The sequence below is a fragment of the Lactuca virosa genome, chromosome 1, assembly GCF_052849685.1.
Source record: "Lactuca virosa cultivar CGN04683 chromosome 1, Lactuca_virosa_CGN04683_v6, whole genome shotgun sequence".
In the NCBI taxonomy this organism is placed as follows: Eukaryota; Viridiplantae; Streptophyta; class Magnoliopsida; order Asterales; family Asteraceae; genus Lactuca; species Lactuca virosa.
In genome coordinates, this window is record NC_136426.1 from 18706613 (window position 1) to 18728089 (window position 21477).

At 41.7% G+C, this 21477-nt stretch overlaps 1 protein-coding gene across 1 annotated transcript; it reads right to left on the minus strand.

Moving 5' to 3' along the window:
- Positions 1–318: 318 nt before the first annotated feature.
- On the minus strand, positions 319–2361 carry LOC145133542 (cytochrome P450 81Q32-like). The gene is made up of 2 exons (XM_079068481.1): positions 1447–2361; positions 319–1101 (listed from the first exon to the last, which is right to left on the minus strand). The coding sequence occupies exons 1-2, from the start codon at positions 2338–2340 to the stop codon at positions 478–480; spliced, it is 1518 nt and encodes a 505-aa protein (XP_078924607.1). The 5' UTR covers positions 2341–2361; the 3' UTR covers positions 319–477.
- Positions 2362–21477: the final 19116 nt, after the last annotated feature.

Sequence of the window (21477 nt, forward strand, 5' to 3'; positions counted from 1 at the left end):
ACCTAGTTGTCTTCGATCACATAATTCCCATCAGACTGCTTGGGGAAAATAAAAATTCTCCCTTAGTTAACTCTAATGGTTGTGGCTATCAAAATCGAGAAACCTTATGAGTGATTTTGTCACTCATCTTCTAGACTAATCAAAGTAACAGTTTACTGTCTTTAATTATCTTTTATACTGCTATTAAATAGCTTATAGGAAGAGAGGACTTCATAATGCTTTTGGTTGCCGCATCTTATTTAATATGAAACAATGCTTAAATAGCTTACAAAACAGATAGAAAAGGATTACTAAGATAGGCATAAAAGAACTAGGTTGCTTAATAATTAAGAAGAATAGATTAAAATGATCTACAAAATACGTTTCAACCAGGTACCTCCATCCTACCTGTTGCACTCTTAATCTGACTCTTTCATATAATACATTCTTAGGCAATTAAAATATATCCATTTATAATGACACTCATTATAGATATCTTCACATCTGAGATAACAGTTTGGCCATCATTCCACGGGACTGACACTTCGCCACCAAGGGTTTAGCTTTTGGTGCGATCAATCCTACTCCTGCGGTCATGTCAATCATCTCGTTGGTCGGTCTTTCCCACTCGAAGCATTGAATAAGCGTAGCCATCGTCAACCCGATCATACGCATTCCCAAGTTTTCTCCTGGACACCTCCTCCTTCCGGTCCCAAATGACATTAGCTTATAGTTATACCCATTTCCCGTACCTTTTAACCCTAGGAATCTTTCTGGCTTAAACTTTTCAGGGTCTTCCCAGTTCTTTGGATCATTTTGTATCGCCCACACGTTCATCAGTAGCATTGTACCACTTGGTATGTGGTAACCTCCCACCATACAATCCTTTCCAGACTCATGTAACAAGAGTGGAGCAGCAGGGTATATACGCATAGTCTCGTTTATTATACAACGTAGATAAGGAAGGTTCGTCAAATCTGATTCGTTAACTAGACGATCTTCCCCAACACAATTGTCGATCTCAGTCTGCACTTTCTTTAGAGCTTCTGGATTGTTTAGCAAAAGCGATAACATCCATTCCATTGTTACACTCGATGTATTGCTTCCTGCTGATATTAGTACCTATCAGTATCACCAGAAAATCAGTAAACTTAGCCGTATTATATAATTTAAAAAAAAACAGAATGCTTGAATTGCAATTTCGAAGTGGAATTGTAATGTTAAAAAGAATTAAAACGATGTATATTATCATAAGTAGACTTTGACATAAAATTATTTTCTTTTGCTAAATTGCTATTAATGTTGTATATATAATCGAAATAATAGTATTAAAACATTTCTACTCATTTTTGTTGCGTTCCCAAGACCATATAAATCGTGTTTGAAATGCTATAATTGGTTCCTTGTCCGTGGACCTATTTTGCATTGACCATAAATAACATTAAAAAATCTAATTTTAATGAGTACCTGCAATAATCCCTTGATAACTTCATCGCTGTGATTTTCAGGTTCTTTTTGTTGCGACATCAGTAGAAATTCAATCAAATTATTCTTCTCATCGGAGCTACCACCCTCCGCCTCCACCACGGTTTTTCTCCTCTGCTCTTCTATCAAATCTTGCATTAACGCATGCCACTTTTCATTTAACGCCACCATTTCCTTCTCTAAGTGTTTCCCTCCCACCCACTTCCACCATGGCAAATAGTCAGACACATGGGTCGCCCCCATCACAATAAACAACTCCTGGACAAGCTCCATAAACCGCCCAGCCTCTCCCCCTTCAACATCACACCTCCTCCCGGCAATCGTCATCATCACCACATTCAACACCACCTCAAATAACACCGACTTCATCTCCATCATCCCGTCCCTTACTACTCTCGGGTACATGACATTCTTAACCAGGTGGTGCACCACTTCTGCACGAATGGTGCTAAGGGTTCGTACCTGGCAAGATGACAAAAGCTCATGGCTGACCACGCGGCGGAGGCTACGCCAGTTATCATTATGGCTTGACCATTTAATGGTGGTGTAGTCCAACCCAAGGTGTTTTCCGGCAAGCAGACGGGGACGGTTGGCGAAAGTAAGGTCGTTGGTGGTGAGGCATTCCTCCACCACTTCCGGAGACGAAACTAAGAAAACCCTTCGGGCGCCCAAGCGAAGCATGAGCATCGGACCATGGCGGGCGGAGAGTTTACCTAAGGCTCGGTAGAGCGGCCGGCTTCTCAGCAGGTAAAGATGACCCACAATGGGTAAACATGGGAAGGGGCTTGGTGGTAGATTTCTGATTTTCCCTAGGGCAACTTTCATAATCCATATTACGGCAACGATTGAGAAAATTATAAAAAATATTAGCTCCATATTTATTCAGGGCTTAATTTGTTGTATATTATTCTCGTCCAAATGCTACCACATATGTATAGTGAGAGCATGGACAGAAATTAATGCTACCACTTAGGCATAAACGCGTGATTTTCCTTGAAACATCGTACCTGTCTCCATATATCGGCATCAAATCAATATATAACAAGGCGCATATATAATATTGCGTGGTCTTAAAATGAAAACATTTATCTCAAAAAAATCATGTTATTTCATTTGCAATCAATCAAACTTAGGTTGGACATAGTCTCCCCACCTTACACTCGTGTCAGGTTACTTAATCAACGATGAGGAGTTTGAATTAGAAGAAAGTGTTCATATGATGATGGGTAGCTACCAAGCGAAATTAAAGAAAAGGTCTTCTTCAAATGCATATAAGATTCAACCAAACATATGAAATGCATAAAATGGCATCAATGAACAATACAACTTGCATTAAAGTGAACGATTTGCATTTGAGAAAGACAAATTAGCTAAAAATACAAGAAAAAACACTTGAAGATAAGCAAAAGGCACCTTAGAAAAAGCCAAAGATGAATGACTGCAAAAATATATCAATGGAAGTTTTTGATACAAAACACCAACCAACTTTGGAGATTGGAGCTCCAATTGGTTTTAATGTTGTTTGCGAACATTAAGAAAAAAGAACATTGCCAGTCTTGTTTTTTTATCATGTTTTTGTTTCATTTTTTATTTTAATTGGTGTTCTGTTTTATTTTTCTTGTTTTATCTTACTTATGTATTGTATTTCAAATAATGAATTATTTCTATTTTTAATATTCTTGTGTTTATTAAAAAAAAGCTATTAAGGAGTGAGAGTAAAAGGTGACTATTTCTATTTTTACTAATTTTTTATTTATTCTTGTGTTTATTAAAAAAAAACTATTAAGGAGTGGGAGTAAAAGGTGACTATTTTTATTTTTATTAATTTTTTTATTTATTTATCAAAGTATAGTATTTTAATTTTATTTTAAAAAATAAAATAACATGAAGTGAAGTGAAAGATGACTATTTCCGAAGATTTAAGGAGTGGTAGTGAAAGTGAAAGGAAAATGGATGGCGCCTAGGTGGCAAAGTAAAAATGAGAAATATTGTCGAAACAAAAGTTCGTGTAAGTATTTGTAAAAACTTGACAATCATATTATGTTTCTTTAAAAACTAAAATTAGAGTTAATTCACATCGAAAGTAGCAACAAATGTTTAACGACATTAAAATTTTACACTCTGTTCCATCCGGATCTTCTGCCAAATCAACTCGGATTTTTAACAAGCTACAATGCAAAACGAAAGACAAATATAATGATTATTATTTTTAGGATTTAATGTAACGTTCTTTCTAATTTTATGTTTATCAGGTGTTTAATGTAACTTTTTATTTTTCATTATGGTAATGTAACTTTTATTTGTTTTATTATTGAAAATTTTATTTTTTTTAGCATAATGTTGTGTTTTTATTAAAGTAATTTATTAAAAAAAAAGGTATATTGATGATGTAAAATTGTGAATATTTCCTACCACTAGTAAAGGTATAGTACTATGTAGTAGTTGTGATGTTGAGATGACATTAAAAATCTTGTGGAGTATAACTAAAAACCTTATAATTATTATATATATATATTTTCTTTTTGTTTACATTTTTAATAGAGATTTAATAAAAAAAAGTTGTTAATTTTTATTTAATAAATTATTTAAAGTATTTAATGTTATCTAATTATTTGTTATTATTTTTAGATTTTATTAACTTTCATCTAATTAATTTTTTAAACTTTTCTTTGAATAGATTATATAGTGTTGTTTTTGTTTTAATAATTTGTTAATCTACATTATATAATGTTTTATTACCTTTTATCAAATATATATATATATATATATATATATATATATATATATATATATATATATATACCCATTACAACTATATCATTTTAGATGCATAACGGAAATGATTCATGTACATATTTTTTAGACTTTTAAATATCCAATGTTATATTTGAAATAATACATTTGTGGAGTCATTATAGGGCATCAGGTACCCTTCATTCAATGATACTTTTACGTAATGACAACTATTAACAATATCAATTGCAATATAAGTGTATTGATGTCTAAGTGGCGGATATGACTGAAATGGTAAGTATGTCATACTATATGTTATGTTTAACCTATGTAATATAATATTGTATTTGGAAGAAATCATGATACCCATTTTGGCACTTAACCAATATTGATTAGGTACGGGTATATCCATCCAAAAAAAATTCAACTAGTTTTATATGTTAATGTAACATCCCGGTGTTAAGGTACTTCCAAATTCAACCCTATAATTTTATTATATCATGTTTTGGTCCATAAGTAGAAGGAAGTGTCCATTGGAAGCCCTGGTGGCAAAATTGTAATTTGGGAGGAATGGGAGTACACTATGCGTACGTGCGTACGCTTAGCGTACTAGGACGCGTCCTAATACGTTGGGCGTACATCAGCGTACGCGGGGCGTATTCACCAGGTTTGGAAACCCTAAATTTTAGGGTTGAGCCCCTATATAACCATCCTTATAACCTAATTTTCCCTCACCTATCCTACCTCCAATACCCTTGTGACGTTTTGCAAACCCTAACCCTTGAGTTTGTGGTTTGAGCTTAAGTGTGTGTTCTTGGTGTGTTAAAGGAAGAAAGAAGATACATTGAGGAGCCTTGGTGTGGAAGCAAGCTTGTAGATCTGGGATCTTTGCCTCCTTGGGAAGCTCCAGAAGGTATAAAGCTTTGATCTTGCCTTGCATTTGCTTAAGATCTTGTCATGAGAAGTTTTATGAGTTTTTAGTCCCTTTTCTTGGACTTAATGAGTATGAGCTACAATAAGACCAAAGGAGCTGTCCTTTCAGAAGATTTGAGGTGCATTAAGTCGTAAAAATGCTATCTTGACTCATTTGGTGCTTGTATGCAAGTTATAGAGGTCTTAAGTGGTTAAGACAAACTAGGGTTTTGGTTTTGGAACTTATTAAGGCATGCATAACCATAAATTTGGAAACTTTATGGTTTGGAACACCTTTTTAGGCTTAGATCTGAATTTGGACGTTTGGACTTGTTGAATTAAGCACATAATGGAAGTTTTGCATGGCCACTGCGTACGTTGGGCGTACCATGGCGTACGTTGGGCGTAGATGGTCAACTGCCCGCTTTTGGTCAAGAGCGGAGTACGCGGGGCGTAGGAGCTAAGTATGTTGGGCGTACTCAGCTGGGTTGAATTTCTTTTGACCGTTAACTTTTGACCTAGTTTGATCTCAAGGGAATTTTGGGTATTTTGTTATGAAACCTAAGGTCTGGGTCTCTTCTTGTGTATATGTGACCTGTAGAGTTGACTCGTGGAGCAATATTCTTTTATGTTGCATGTACGAATTTGTGAGGTGAGTTTTCCTCACTATACTTGTGGGTCGAAGGCACCAAGGCCGACCTATTGGATTGATAGCATGTTATGAATGCTATTGTACTGTAGTGATCTGTTAGATCGGTATCCTGGTATATAGCATAATTCTATGCTTAGTGATCTTTAGATCTGTTTGACTGACTGTAGACTGTTATATGATTATTTATATATGTGCATATGTTTGGTCGGTGGCTGAGGCTTCACTGCTTTGTGCGTAAGCCAACGGGTCGGGGCATACCAACCCGATGGTTGAATGTGCCCGAGCGTATTCCATCCCGAGGATGATTGGACCCATAGTGTATTGGCATTCCAACATGATGGTTGAGGGGCCTGGGGTATTCCAACCTGATGGTTGATTGGATCCATAATATGTTGGTATTCCAACCCGATGGTTGAGGGGCCTGGGGTATTCCAACCCGATGGTTGATTGGACCCAGAGTATGCTGTTAGTTGTATTTGTTATCTGTTCATGTATTGGGATTTTGGGGGAACTCACTAAGCGTTGGCTAACAGTTTTGGGTTATGTTTCAGGTACTTCAGAGGATCGCGGGAAGGCGAAGGCGTGACCGTACACATCCTCATATTTTGGACTTATGTTTTGGGAACTCTGATGTTGAAATACTTTTGAAAACTATGTTTGTAAACAATTTATGAAAGTGGTTGGTTTCTAAAAGTTTAAATTTTTCATGATTTTTATGGATGTTACAAGTTGGTATCAGAGCCTTGGTTTGAGTGAATTGGAGGAACACTCTTGTGAATCCAGTCTCAAACTAAGAAAAAGATTTTAAAAATGATTTTCAAAGTATTTTTCAAATAATCAAAAAGGATGTGATGTGTACGATCAGTCGGAGCCAGTAAGTAGACCCCAAATTACCACATTTTTATTTGATATTGTGGTATGTTAGAACCGCATTCTAGTGATAGGCTAGCGATCTTCAGGAATTGCATGATAGAATTGCCTGATTACATGATGCCTGATAGCCTAGGATTCTTCTTTATATGAAATTGACATCATTATTGTAGTTGCTTAGTGTATGCATCATAATTATATATAACTAAGATTATGTAGCTTGAGAATGTTTGGTTTGGCCTTATTTCCTATTCTTGTTTGATGAAGGGCTTAGGGTAGGATCAGAGCCAGAAGGTCAGGTGCGCTCTGAACCATGCGGTGGTTGTATGACATTGAGGGTTGTTTTTTCACTTTCTCTTGCCCAGCTGACCATAAGATCAGGTGCGCTCTGAACCTTCTGAGGTCCGGAGCGAAGGATTGGTGGGGACTTGTTACGAGATCGTATTCTAATGAGCAGAGAGCCGTTGTGTCTTGGGAGAATTTTTTAGAGACGTTTCAATCTAGATATGTGTCGCTGATGGAGCGTGAGAGGCAGGCTAAGGAGTATCTGGATCTGAGGCAGGGTACGAAGTCGGTGACAGAGATCACCAAGATGTTCACGGAGAGGGCCATGTTCTATCCTGAGTTTGCTGCATCTGAGCAGGCTCAGATGACCCGTTACTTGAGCATGCTCAATACGGATAACAATCAGTTTGTATCCATTCGGAGTTATGGTACATTGCTGGAGTTGAAGGAGGCCGCCAAGCAGCGTGAGATTGAGATAGAGCTTCACACGAGAGAGCAGAGACTGGCCCTGGCGTAGTCGTAGCCTGCGCCGAAGCAGTTTAGGACCGCTGATTCTAGGTCGGGGAGTTAGAGGGGCCGCACTTGTAGGAAGTGCGGCAAGGTTCATGATGGAGCGTTTCGATCTGCTTCAGGATGCCACAAGTGTGGCAAGCAGGGTCACATTGCAAGGGACTGTCGACAGCAGGCTCCAGCTTCTGGCATCATACTTTGTTATAATTGTGATCAGGTAGGCCATATGAAGGCCCAGTGTCCCTTGCTTTCTTCCAGGCCGGAGCAGGCTCCAACACCGGCTACTTTGAGGATCACAGATGGGAGTCAGGGCAGGGTGGAACCCCCGAGGGCTCGAGGTCGCGCTTTCCATCTCACTGCCGAGGAGGCTATAGCAGCTCTAGATGTTGTGACTGGTATGTTCCTATTTGTTATTTTGTTGTTCATGTTTATGTTATGCTTATATGTATGCTTCTGATAGGTACGTTCCTAGTGAACTCTTTGCCTGCTCTTGTGCTGTTTGACTTGGGTGCGAGTCTGTCTTTTGTATCTCGATCTTTCAGTTAGGAGTTTTATATGCCGGTTGGGGAGTTAGAGTGTCCGTTGCGGGTGAAAATCGCCAACGAGCACGGGATTTCTGCATTTTTGGTATATCAGCGTTGTGTGCTAGAGATATTCGAGGCGTCTTATCCGATTGATCGGATCCCTATAGCCAGGGGATGTACGCGTGATAGTGGGTATGAACTGGCTGAGTAGGTTTAGTGTCATGATTGATTGTGAGGGCCAGCGAGTGGTAGTTCGAACCCCAACTGGGGGAGAACTGGTTATTTATGGAGAGGGCACCAGGGTCGGTTCAGGGTTTTGTTCAGCAGCCAGGGCTCGTTAGTATATTCAGCACGGGTGTACAGGTTATTTGGCTTATGTGTTTGACACTCGAGTTGGGGATCAGATTTCGGTTTCAGAGGTTCTAGTGGTCAGGGAGTTTGCTGATGTGTTTTCGGAGGAGTTGCCCTGTGTGCCTCCCGAGAGGCAGGTCAAGTTCAGGATTGACCTTGTGCTAGGCGCAACCCCGATTTCCAAGGCGTCGTACCGCTTGGCACCGCCTGAGATGCAGGATTTATCATCTTAGCTACAGGAGCTGTTAGGAAAGCAGTTCATTAGACAGAGCAGTTCTCCGTAGGGAGCGCCGATACCGTTAGTAAAGAAGAAGGATAGTTCGAAACGGATGTGTATTGATTACCGGGAGTTAAACAAGTTAACGGTGAAGAACCGTTATCCCCTTCTGCGGATTGATGACCTCTTTGATCAGTTGAAGGGTGCATCTTGGTTCTCCAAGATAGATCTGAGGTCTGGGTATCATCAGGTTAGAGTGAGAAAGGGGGACGTGGAGAAGACCGCGTTCCGGACTCGTTAGTGGCATTACGAGTTCGTGGTGATGTCATTCGGGCTCATCAATGCGCTTGCTGTGTTTATGGATTTGATCAATCGGGTATGCAGGCCGATGCTTTACCAATCAATTATTGTATTTATTGATGATATATTGGTGTATTCCAAGAGCAGAGAGCAGCACGAGGAGCATCTTCGAAAGCTTCTGGGGGTTTTGAGGCGAGAACAACTTTATACTAAGTTCTCGAAGTGCGAGTTTTGGTTACGAGAGGTCCTGTTCCTATGGCACCTCGTTAACCAAGATGGGATTTTGGTCGATCCGGCCAAGATCGAGGTTGTGATGTAGTGGGAGGTTCCGAAATCTCCTTCTGATATCAGGAGTTTCTTGGGTTTGACAGGGTACTATCGGAGATTCATTCAAGATTTCTCTAAGATTGTGGTACCCCTCACTCTTCTGACGAGGAAGGGGGTGGATTTCCGATGGGGTCCTGAGCAGCAGTTGACATTTGAGACTCTTCGGCAGAGGCTATGCGAGGCCCCGGTATTAAGCCTCCCGGAGGGAGTCGAGTATTTTTTGGTATTCTGTGATGCATCCATCACGGTTTAGGGTCGGTCCTCATGCAAATAGGACAAGTGATTGCTTATGCTTCGCGGCAGTTGAAGTTGCATGAGTCGCGATATCCCAAACACGATTTGGAGTTGGGGGCAGTGGTGTTCGCCCTCAAGATTTGGAGACACTATCTATATGTGGTCTGTTGTACTATCTACACGGATCAGAAGAGTTTGAGGCACATTTTGGATCAGCCAAACCTGAACATGAGGCAGCGCAGGTGGCTGGATGTTGCCAAGGATTATGACTGCGAGATCCTTTATCATCTGGGAAAATCGAATGTGGTAGCGGATGCATTGAGTCGCAAGTTGGCTGGGTCTTCAGATTGGGTGACATGTATGAGGATATCAATTGATTCTCCGCTTTTGGGATTGATCATGGAGGCTCATGCCGAGGGAGTTGGGAAGGAAAACTGGAAGCAAGAAAGGATCAGAGGCGATATTGAAAGATTTGCCACGGATAGTGGAGGGTTATTTACCCGGTTTGGTCGGGTCTGGGTTCCAGTTTCTGGTGGGATCATGCAGATTGTGTTAGAGGAGGCTCATAAGTATCATTTTTCTATTCATCCGGGGGCCACCAAGATGTATCAGGATTTGAAATTGAGCTATTGGTGGTTGTGTATGAAGAGGGAGATAGCTTGGTATGTGGAGAGATGCTTGACCTGCAGGATGGTCAAGGCTGAGCATCAGAGGCCGCATGGCAAGCTGCAGCCTCTGGAGGTTCCCATGTGGAAATGGGAGCAGATTTCTAGGGGTTTTATCACCAAGTTGCTGAAGACGGCAAAGGATTATCACGCTATATTGGTCATCGTGGATCGATTGACCAAGAGTACCCACTTTTTGGCGTTTCGGGATAGTTCCTCGTCCGAAAAGTTGGTTGATGTGTATTGTAACATCCAGATTTTCAGGGACATTATTGTGTATGTTAATCTTGAGATTTAAGGAGGGACTCGACGAGTTGAGGGACCGACTCGCCGAGTCGAGTCGAGATTTCCGCGTGGATTTAATGAATGGACTCGACGAGTCAGAGGAGGGACTCGCCGAGTAGGTGCTGGGCAGAGAAACCCTAATTTCCCGGATTTGGGACCTATTTAAAGGCATTTATAGCCTCAATTGCGGCCACCTTCCCCTGAGAAACCCTAGAGAGCAGAGAGAAAGCTTGTAGTGCAAGAGGAGGGCTAATTCATCATTCTTTGGTGTGTTTTAGCAAAGGGAAGGAAGGATTTCGAGCTAGGCTGACTTGTGGGACTCAAATCTTCCATCATTTCGTTCAGAGCTGCTGTGGGAGGTAAGGATTCATGTCTATCTTCATTTGAGTAATAGATTTCATGAATCTAGGGTTTCATCTCTTCACTTTGGTAAGAGATCTAGTGTGTGTGATGACCCCTGGTGACAATATTATAAGATCTGGACCTTGAGAGGTCCAGAGAGTCCCTATTCTTCAGGTTTATGCAATCCTTTATGAGTTTTGGGGCCTAGGTTATTATATTAAGGGTTATTTTGGCATATAGAGATGATAGTGTGATGCATGGGCCTAAAGTTCGAAGTTGACTGTTGACTTTCGTTGACTTTTAGGGTCCAGTCAATGTTTGGAATTTTGAGCCATTGGAGGGGTAAAATGGTCTTTTACCCTCCTGAGAGAACTTAGAGAGGGAATAGCCTAGCCTTTGAGAGTCATATTGATTAGAGTAATTATTTTATGTGAGTAGGCAGAGGCTAGATCAGTATTTCCGAGTTCGAGATTTACCGAGTTACCCGAGGTGAGTCTTCTCACTATACTTTACCCAGAGTGGTAATTAGAGTTGTGTGACAGAGTACCTTGTATGCTATATATATGATGTGATACACTGCATTATTTCTATGTGATTTATGCTATGTATTGTTCAGAGTTTACAGAGTTAGGGCCGGAAGGTCCACAGAGTTAGGACCAGAGGGTCCACAGAGTTAGGACCAGAGGGTCCACAGAGTTATAGCCTCGAGTGGCTAATACGTGTTGTATGTGGTATTTTAGGGAACTCACTAAGCTTTTATGCTTACAGTGTTATGTGTTATGTGTTTCAGGTACTAGTGACGATCGAGGGAAGGCGCCGACATGATCCGTACACACAGACCGAGGATTTTATTTGTGATCTTGGGATATGTTTTATTTGATGACAATTGTTGAACATGAGATTTGAGAATGTTTAAATGATAATCATGTTGTTTGAAAAATGAAAAATTGTTTGAAAATTTACGTCGTTACAAGTTGGTATCAGAGCCTTGGTTTGAGGGATTCGGACGCACCTTTGGGCGTATCTGAACTCAAACTGAGGATTTGAGGAATTTTTCGCAATAAAACAATTTTTCTAAAAAGAGTAAATGGTTTGAGACGAGCAGAGCAGAGCAGTGTGTACGGTCAGCCAGCGCCCGAACGGTGATTTCCCAAAATACCCTTACATTATGTGTTATGAGATATTATGTGATGTACTATACATGCTAGAGATAGGCTAGGTATTTCATATTTTAGGACTAGAGTGGCCTGATTTGTAATGCCTTAGCCTAGGAATTGATGTTATATGTGATGTGCCTTCGAGTATGAGTATCCAGCAGGAATCCTTTTAGAGAGGGATCTGAGTAGAGGAGTAATCTAGGCGAGATACCTAGATGAGCATTTGAGGAGTCTACTGAGAGAGTAGTCAGATGCCCGCGTGGGATAAAGTTGCTTGAGTTCGGTGATATCCTTTGAGTATGAGGAGAGCAAGTGGGTAATAACCTAGAGTGATTTTACATGTTAGTAGAGATTATTCGTTGCCCGAATGCTGCTTGCTTCGTGCTTTGTGGAACTCTTGATGATGGGAGTCACCTACTAAGTGAATATGACGATATTCAGGAGGTAGATGGCTGGCATCATAAAGAGTTCTTCAGCAGCTGATGGCGGAGAAGTGTGAGAACCTAGGAAGAGCCTAGGAAAGGGTGACCCTAGTCAGATGAGTACGCTGACAGAGTAGAGCATTTCGCAGAGGAGCGAACACACGTGACAGGATTGGTGATCGAGAAGGTTGAGCAGCTACTTAGGAACTCGGGGATGGTCCGTGCAGAAAGTATGGGTAGATGTGGCAGGTAGTATGGGCCCGTACTACTGAAAGTAGAGGACCCATACTCGATACAGGGAACATTCCGGAGATTTTAAGTAGCAGATCGAGAGGTGATTTCATGGTTCGAGTACCATGATTTGTAGCAGATCGAGAGGTGATTTCATGGTTCGGGTACCATGATTTGTAGCAGATCGAGAGGTGATTTCATGGTTCGAGTACCATGATTTGTAGCAGATCCCGAGGTGATTTCATGGTTCGAGTACCATGATTTGTAGCAGATCGCGAGGTGATTTCATGGTTCGAGTACCATGATTTGTAGCAGATCGAGAGGTGATTTCATGGTTCAAGTACCATGATTTGTAGCAGATCGAGAGGTGATGTCATGGTTCGAGTACCATGATCCAAAGCAGACTGAGAAGAGAGAACATGGTTCGAGTACCATGATTGTAGCAGACTGTGAAGAGAAAACATGGTTCGGGTACCATGATTCATAGCAGATCGAGAGGTGGCCACATGGTTCGAGTACCATGATGTCGCACCCCGAAACCGGCGGCGGAAACGTTCCGGGGTGGAGGACGTCATACGTAGTATCACAACCATTGAACATAGTAATCATAGTAAGCACAACCATTACATTACCTAAGAAAAGTTACATTCGTTTGAGAATGGAGAAATACATAGTTTATATACATTAGTATATCAAAAGTAAAGACGAGACTTCTATACACTCCGTCTTCTCCAAAAGTAACGGGATACCTGCCTAACGAGAACCTGAGAATACAAGCAGTTTTAAAATATCAGCATAAAGCTGGTGAGTTCATAAGCATGTTTTGTAAGGAAATCCGGTTATTTAATCTTGTGATAAATAATTCATTTCCTTTAATAAAGATTGGTGTTATATCGAAGACCATTGTTACTGAGTTATGAATTACATAAGCATGTTTTCCCAAAAAATCCCATATTTTCTAACATGTAAGTTGGTTTCCATAGAATGAGAAAAACCTTGACTAATCATCAATAAGTTAAGAAAACCATAAGTTAGGATCCTGGAATTCCCCTCCAGTACGAAAGTAGGTAGTTTTAATACATAAAACTATAGATGAAAGAAAGAAATCCGTGAATAGAGTTAGTTAATTTAGTACGTATTGTGAGTCGTATAACCATACTGATTTGACCCGTGACCTCCTTGACGTTTTTCAGGCGTCGATCAATTTTCAAAATTTGTCACCCCAGGCGTGCCGGCCTAACTGTAGCTAGCAGTTTAGGTGTGGGATTGTCAGTCCCGAATAGATCTATCCACAAATTTCACGTTCTCCCTCCAGGAGACTCTAGTTATACTTCCGAAGAGGATTTACTGGTAACCCGAAGGGTATATCGAAGATAAGTCTCACAAGTTAGAATTAACTAAATTACGGGATAACTGGTCGTCATCAAATTTCGAAATCGTTTGGAACAAAGTAGAGTATAAATAATTACATACAAAGTAATTATTTAGCATGATACTCTAGGTTTAACATGGATAAACTAAATCTGACATAGTTTATATATATTGACTTTGCATGAAATCTGAATCCGTAAAACAAGTAATAAAGATCCCAAATTATTCCCATAATAATTTGAATGGTTTGAGAAGTTTTCACGCTGTTCTGAAAACTATGTAATTATATTTAGAAAACGTCCCTTATGCTCCGCATGTTACAAAAGGGATACAGTATCTAAAGTTTGACAGAAAATCGTATAATTACATCAGTTTTTAAGTTACAAAAACCTTTATGATTTGCTTGTATTCCCCCCCTGAAAAACATGAAAAACTCAGAAAAGTGTAGGGGTATGAACTCACCAGACGAGAAATGTGCCGGATAGGATGCTAAGTGTCAATTTAGAGCTTGAACACGCGCGAGGATCCTATGTAACATGAGGAGATACATAAGTGTATCTAATTAGACATTGAACTACTAATTAAGTAAGATAATACACCCGAGGCGCGAAAACACTTTATTTCAAGTGTTAGGAATGATTCGGGTTGCATCTAAGGAGTGTTGGGCCTTGATATGGAGTTTACTCTTCAAGTGTAAGTCCTTAGGGGTGTTTACGGTCCAAAGACCATATCCCCCATGAGTTTACGGCCATAAACTCATGGGAATGGTGCATTTGGGTGTTTCAAGGTCTCATGCTTCACAAGGAAGGGTTCTAGGGTTGATTCAAGGGCTTAGGAAGTGTTTGGGGCTTGGAATGGACCCTTTATGGAGTTTACGGTTTCTGAACCACTCCTTGGGGAGTTTACGGTCGTAAACCACTCCTTGGGGAGTTTACGGTCGTAAACCACTCCTTGGGGAGTTTACGGTCGTAAACACATGGGTTTACGGCCGTAAACTCATGTGTGTCCATTTTTCATGTGTTTTGGTGGTTGTAGGTCATGCATGCAAGGTTCTAGACCCAAATGTAAGCCATACAAGGTGTTAAGGGCACTTAAAAACCCTTTGGAGGTGTTTACGGTTTTGGGAGACCTTCCCAAACCGTAAACTCATGTTTGCACCATTCAATCCATGTTTTAGGGTTCTAAGATCATTCCAGCAAGTTTCTAGGTCATTAGCCAAGCATTGAAGAGGGTTTGGGGCATCAAAACCCCATTTTGGGGTGTTTACGGTTCATGAATGTTCATGGACCGTAAACTCATGTTTACCCCCAAAAAGTCATGATCTTGGGGTTCTAAGTTCATGCATGCAAGTTTCTAAGCCATAGCTAAACACTAGAAGAGGTTTGGAAGGGTTTTGGGGCTTTAAAACCCCCTTTTGGGAGTTTACGGTTTTGGGAGGTGTTCCCAAACCGTAAACACAAGTTTTTGGGTCCTTTGGAGAGTTTAACCCACAGATTTGCATGCATGTTAAGTTAAACAACAAGCTAGGAAGGATTACTTACGATTTTGGAGCTTGAATGGGTGATTCTTGAGCAAAAATCCGATTTTTAGAGAGAGAGTGTAGAGAGAGAAAGTTCTAAGGTGGGAAAAAGGCTCAAATGGTGGCCACTCAACCTTTATATAGGCCTTGAGTTAGTGGCCAGGTGGGGACACACCCAATCCCGACATTAAACGGAGTTTAAAATTTTACCCGATTAAATGGTCGTCACCCGACTTAGCCGTAATTTAGAAGTTTTCCAAAAGATTATCGAGGGCGTTTCACATGATATTATTTCGTTCCGACATTTAATGATTTATAACAATAATTCTAAATGAATTATTTAAATTAAAAATTAACGGAAAACTTTATTAATAAAATAAATTTTTATTAACGGAATGGGTTACAGTGACGGAATAAATTTCGGGTTGTCACATCATCCCCCCGTTAGAGGAAATTTCGTCCCGAAATTTAGAATTAAGATACAAATCATGGATTTGGAAAGAGATGCGGATACTTCTGTTTCATTGAGTCTTCGCGCTCCCAAGTGAATTCGGGTCCCCGCTTGGCATTCCAACGAACCTTCACTATCGGGATGCGGCTTTGTTTCGTTCGTTTGATTTCTCGATCCATGATTTCGATTGGTTCTTCCACAAAGTTCAGATTTTCGTTGATCTTGATCTCATCAAGAGGGATCACAAGGGTCTCATCGGAAAGACACTTTTTAAGATTAGAGACGTGGAAGACAGGATGGATATTGCTAAGTTCATGAGGTAATCGAAGTTTGTAGGCTACGGGACCGATCCTAGCGAGGATCTCGAAGGGTCCTATGTATCTTGGATTCAGCTTTCCATGTTTTCCGAAGCGTATCATGCCTTTCCAGGGTGAGACTTTCAACAGGACACGGTCTCCAACCTTGAATTCCAAGGGTTTTCGTCGTTTATCGGCGTAGCTCTTTTGTCTATCTCGGGAGGCCTTAAGTCGTTCTCGGATTTGTACGATTCTTTCGGTGGTTTCGCGGATGATTTATGGACCAGTGAGAGTGCTGTCAGGGACTTGTCCCTTGACCAGCTGCGTGTCGCCCACCTCAGCCTAGGACAGAGGGGATCTGCACTTGCGGCCATAGAGGGCTTCGAAAGGCGCAGCCTTGATGCTAGTATGGTAGCTGTTGTTATAAGAAAATTCAACCAAAGGAAGATGAGTGTCCCACGATGCGCCGAAATCGATGACGCAGGCTCTCAACATGTCTTCCAAGGTTTGGATGGTCCTCTCACTCTGTCCATCTGTTTGAGGATGGTAAGCCGTGCTCATATCCAGCTTAGTTCCAAGAGTCTTCTGTAGTGACTGCCAGAATCTCGAAGTGAACCTGCTATCCCGATCGGAAATAATGGACACAGGCACACCGTGCAGTCGGACTACCTCTTGGATGTAGATTCGCGTGAGTCTCTCCATTTTGAAGTTTTCCTTGATAGGAAGGAAGTGAGCGGATTTGGTTAGTCGATCGACAATTACCCAAATGGCGTCGTACCCGCTCGGAGATTTGGGTAGTTTGGTAATGAAATCCATAGTAATCCTCTCCCACTTCCATTCAGGTATCTCTGGTTGTTGGAGTAGACCGGAGAGTTTCTGATATTCGACCTTCACCTTGGCGCAAGTCAGGCACTTGCCCACGAAGGTAGCGATCTCTGCTTTCATGTTTGGCCACCAATATAGTTTCTTGAGATCCAGGTACATCTTATCCGAACCTGGGTGTACGGAGTATTTAGTATTGTGAGCTTCGTTCATGATAACCTCCCTGAAACCTCCGAACTTCGGGGTCCAGATTCGGTCCATGAAACAATAGACTCCGTCGCTTCTGATCACAAGATTCTTATCCATTCCTCTCAGGGCTTCGCCTGACATGATCTCTGGTCTTAAGGCTTCCAACTGAGCCTCTTTGATTTGCGCAGATAAATGGGAATGGATAGTCATAGTCAGTGCCTTCACTCTACGACCTGAGTACTCTTTCCGGCTGAGGGCATCTGCCACCACATTGGCCTTGCCGGGATGGTAGCGGATTTCACACTCGTAGTCGTTGAGTAGTTCAACCCATCGCCGTTGTCTCATGTTCAGCTCCTTCTGGTCGAGGATGTGCTGTAGACTTTTATGGTCAGTGAAGATAGTGCACTTAGTTCCGTAGAGATAATGTCTCCATATTTTCAATGCGAAGACCACTGCTCCCAATTCTAGGTCGTGCGTCGTGTAGTTGACTTCGTGTACTTTCAGCTGTCTCGAGGCATAAGCAATGACTTTTCCCCGTTGCATGAGCACACAACCTAGGCCCTGATTAGATGCATCACAGTAAACAACGAAGTCTTCTGTCCCTTCGCGCAGAGACAGTATAGGTGTGCTGCATAGGGCCCGCTTCAATGTTTGGAACGCAGTGTCTTGCTTTTCACTCCAACAAAAGGGTACGCCTTTATGAGTTAGAGTGGTTAAGGGTTTGGCAATTCTGGAGAAATTTTGGATAAATCTGCGATAGTAGCCAGCGAGACCCAAGAATTGACGGATTTCAGTGGGTGTCGTTGGTGCTGACCAGTTCTCTATCGCTTTGATTTTGGAGGGGTCCACGTGTATGCCTTCCTCGCTTACTACGTGACCTAGGAAAGTTACTCTTCGGATCCAGAATTCACATTTGGAGAATTTCGCGTACAACTTCTCCGTCCTTAAGGTTTCCAGTACTGATTTCAAGTGTTGTTTGTGATCTTCCTCGTTTTTGGAATAGACAAGTATATCGTCAATGAATACGATGACGAACTTGTCCAGGAAAGGACGGCACACCCGATTCATCAGGTCCATGAATACTGCCGGTGCGTTGGTTAGGCCGAAGGGCATAACTACGAACTCGTAGTGACCATATCGAGTCCGAAAGGCTGTTTTAGGAACATCACCCTCATGGACTCGTAGCTGATGGTACCCTGATCTTAAATCTATTTTCGAGAAGTAGCTGGCTCCTTGAAGTTGATCGAAAAGGTCGTCTATCCGAGGAAGAGGATAACGGTTTTTGATTGTGAGCTTATTCAGCTCCCGATAATCGATACACATTCGAAAGGATCCATCCTTCTTTTTCACAAACAAGATTGGGGCTCCCCAGGGTGAGGAACTCGGTCTGATGAATCCTTTGATGAGCAGCTCGTTGAGCTGACTAGATAACTCTTGCATTTCTGCTGGTGCTAATCGGTAGGGGGATTTGGCTACGGGGGTAGCTCCGGGGACTAAGTCGATACGAAACTCGGCTTGGCGTTCAAGAGGGATTCCTGGGAGGTCTTCTGGAAAAACATCGGGAAAGTTGCAGACTTCGGGGATGCTCTCGAGGTCATTAACTTCTTGCTTCTCGTTAATGACGTGGGCTAGGAATGCATAACACTCTTTCCGCAGGAGTTTCTGGGCTTTGACGCACGAAATGATGCGAAGGTTTGAACTGAGTTTATCACCGTAGATTACAAGAGTTTCGTCGAGGGAAAGATTGAGAGGTATAGCCTTTTCGAAACAAAGGATATCAGCACGATTGGGGCTCAACCAATCCATGCCGATGATGACATCAAAGCTTTTTATGGAGACTGACATAAGGTCGATGGGAAATGAATGGTCGTTTAAGGTAAGGGTACAACCTACGTATATCTCGTTAGCGCTCTCTTTCTCACCGTTAGCCATTTCGACGGTAAACTTTTCGGTTAATGGTTGAGGATTATGTTTAAGAAGACGTTTGAATGAATGGCTAACAAAACTTCGTTCTGCACCAGAATCGAAAAGGATGCATGCATAAGAGTTGTCGAGAAGGAACGTACCCGTGACAACGGTGGGGTCGGCGACTGCCTCCTCTTGTCCCATAGTTAGAAATCTCCCGGTGTTGTTGGTTGTTGCTGCTTTGGGGCAGTTTCTCTTGAAATGCCCAACCTCCCCACAGTTGTAGCAGGCTCGACCAACACCTGCTCCAGAGGCCTGAGTAGTTTGTTGAACTGGGTTTCTACAGTCTCGAGCCAAATGGCCCTTTTTACCACAATTGTTGCAGAGCTTTTCACGACAAGGTCCAGGAGTACGATGGTGGTAACTGCACTTGTCGCACCATGGGAGGGTACCAGTGTATCCACTGGTAAGAGCTTGAGTTGTAGGAGCGGCGACAGGAGTTGTAGCAGCGTGAACTGCCACAGTTTGCTGTTTCTTCGAGGATCCTTGCGAACCTTGACCCTTTCGTTTGTTCCAGAATTTCTTTTTATTTTCACCACTCCCTTTAGCCGGTTCAGGAATGGTGGCCACTTCCTCGAGATCATCACCATGATCAATCAGAGTTTGCGCCAAACATTTAGCGATGTCGAAGGTGTCTGGCTTCGCAGCCAAAACATTTCCCTTGGTTGGCTGGGTCAGCCTCCAAATGAATCGTTCAATCTTTTTGCTTTCGGGGGAGATCATTCCCAGACAAAGGAGTGCTAGGTCTTCAAACCTAGAAGTGTAGGAAGCAATGTCGGAACCCTTCATCCTTAGGGTCCAGAGTTCGTGTTCGAGTTTCTGCATCTCGCCCCGTGGGCAGTACTGGGCTATCATAAGTTCCTTTAGGCTTTCCCAACCCATAGCATTTGCCACCGGTAGGGTTAAGGACTTGACCCGGCCGTTCCACCAGGTTAATGATTTATTGACGAAAGTGCAAGCGGCAAATTTCACTTTGTTGGCCTCCGAACAGGCACAAATTTCAAATATGGACTCAATCTTTTCGAACCATTGAGTCAGGGAAATAACACCTCCTGTGCCGTCGAAAGTTGTGGGTTTTGCGTTCATGAAGTCCTTATAAGAGCATTCTTTCTGGCGTTCCTGACCGCCTTCCTGGATTTGGGGATGCATACCACCTCCCTGACCACCAGATCCACCAGGATTCATTTGTGACATTGCGGCAGCCACTGCAGCAGTAACAGCTGCCTGGAATATGACAGGATCAAACTGAGGAGGCGGTGGTGGTGGTGGAGTGTCGTCGTTTCTCCTGATAGGTCTTTTTCGGGGAGGCATCTTGTTCTAAAACAATCAGGAAGAAGAGGATGGTAAGTCCTCTGGATAGAATTAAGAGATATGAAACAAGGGATATCTCATTATGGCAGTTAGAGTGTTCTACAAAGCGATAGTATAGGAAAAGTTACTAAAGCAAGTAAACTATCGCTAAGGAAGGAATGAGTAGCAACACTTGGGATGAACTTCTACAATGCATTCGGTTTTGACTAAAATACTCCTATAGTATTTTGAGTTGGATAGATATTAGGTAAGTTTTAGGCCAGTTGTAACACCAAAGTCACTCCCAAGCACATGTTGGTCATGTCTCGAATAAATATAGTTGATCAGGCTATATTGACCCTAGACATGATTACATAACTGCCCAGGTTTAACCGCAGTGTTCAACATCCAAAATACTTTTGTTTTGTTCTGCTTAAGGCACGGTTCCTGGGATATGGGTATACTTGTATACTTTTGTAAAAATACTTATATTTTGAAAGTATACTTTTAGTTTAGAGCACCTAGGCCCCTTAGTGTTTATAGTTGTATACCATGTAAGGTTCGGTATACTTAGTTCACTATAAACAATAGCTCTGATACCAATCTGTCGCACCCCGAAACCGGCGGCGGAAACGTTCCGGGGTGGAGGACGTCATACGTAGTATCACAACCATTGAACATAGTAATCATAGTAAGCATAACCATTACATTACCTAAGAAAAGTTACATTCGTTTGAGAATGGAGAAATACATAGTTTATATACATCAGTATATCAAAAGTAAAGACGAGACTTCTATACACTCTGTCTTCTCCAAAAGTAACGGGATACCTGCCTAACGAGAACTTGAGAATACAAGCAGTTTTAAAATATCAGCATAAAGCTGGTGAGTTCATAAGCATGTTTTGTAAGGAAATCCGGTTATTTAATCTTGTGATAAATAATTCATTTCCTTTAATAAAGATTGGTGTTATATCGAAGACCATTGTTACTGAGTTATGAATTACATAAGCATGTTTTCCCAGAAAATCCCATATTTTCTAACATGTAAGTTGGTTTCCATAGAATGAGAAAAACCTTGACTAATCATCAAT

What these genes read in the sequence shown, in the direction of transcription:
- LOC145133542 (XM_079068481.1), bottom strand. Translation starts at nt 2,340, where the DNA reads ATGGAGCTAATATTTTTTATAATTTTCTCAATCGTTGCCGTAATATGG. An exon ending in TTATCAAGGGATTATTGCAG is followed by an intron (nt 1,102 to 1,446) that starts GTACTCATTAAA and finishes TGATACTGATAG; the next exon opens with GTACTAATATCAGCAGGAAG.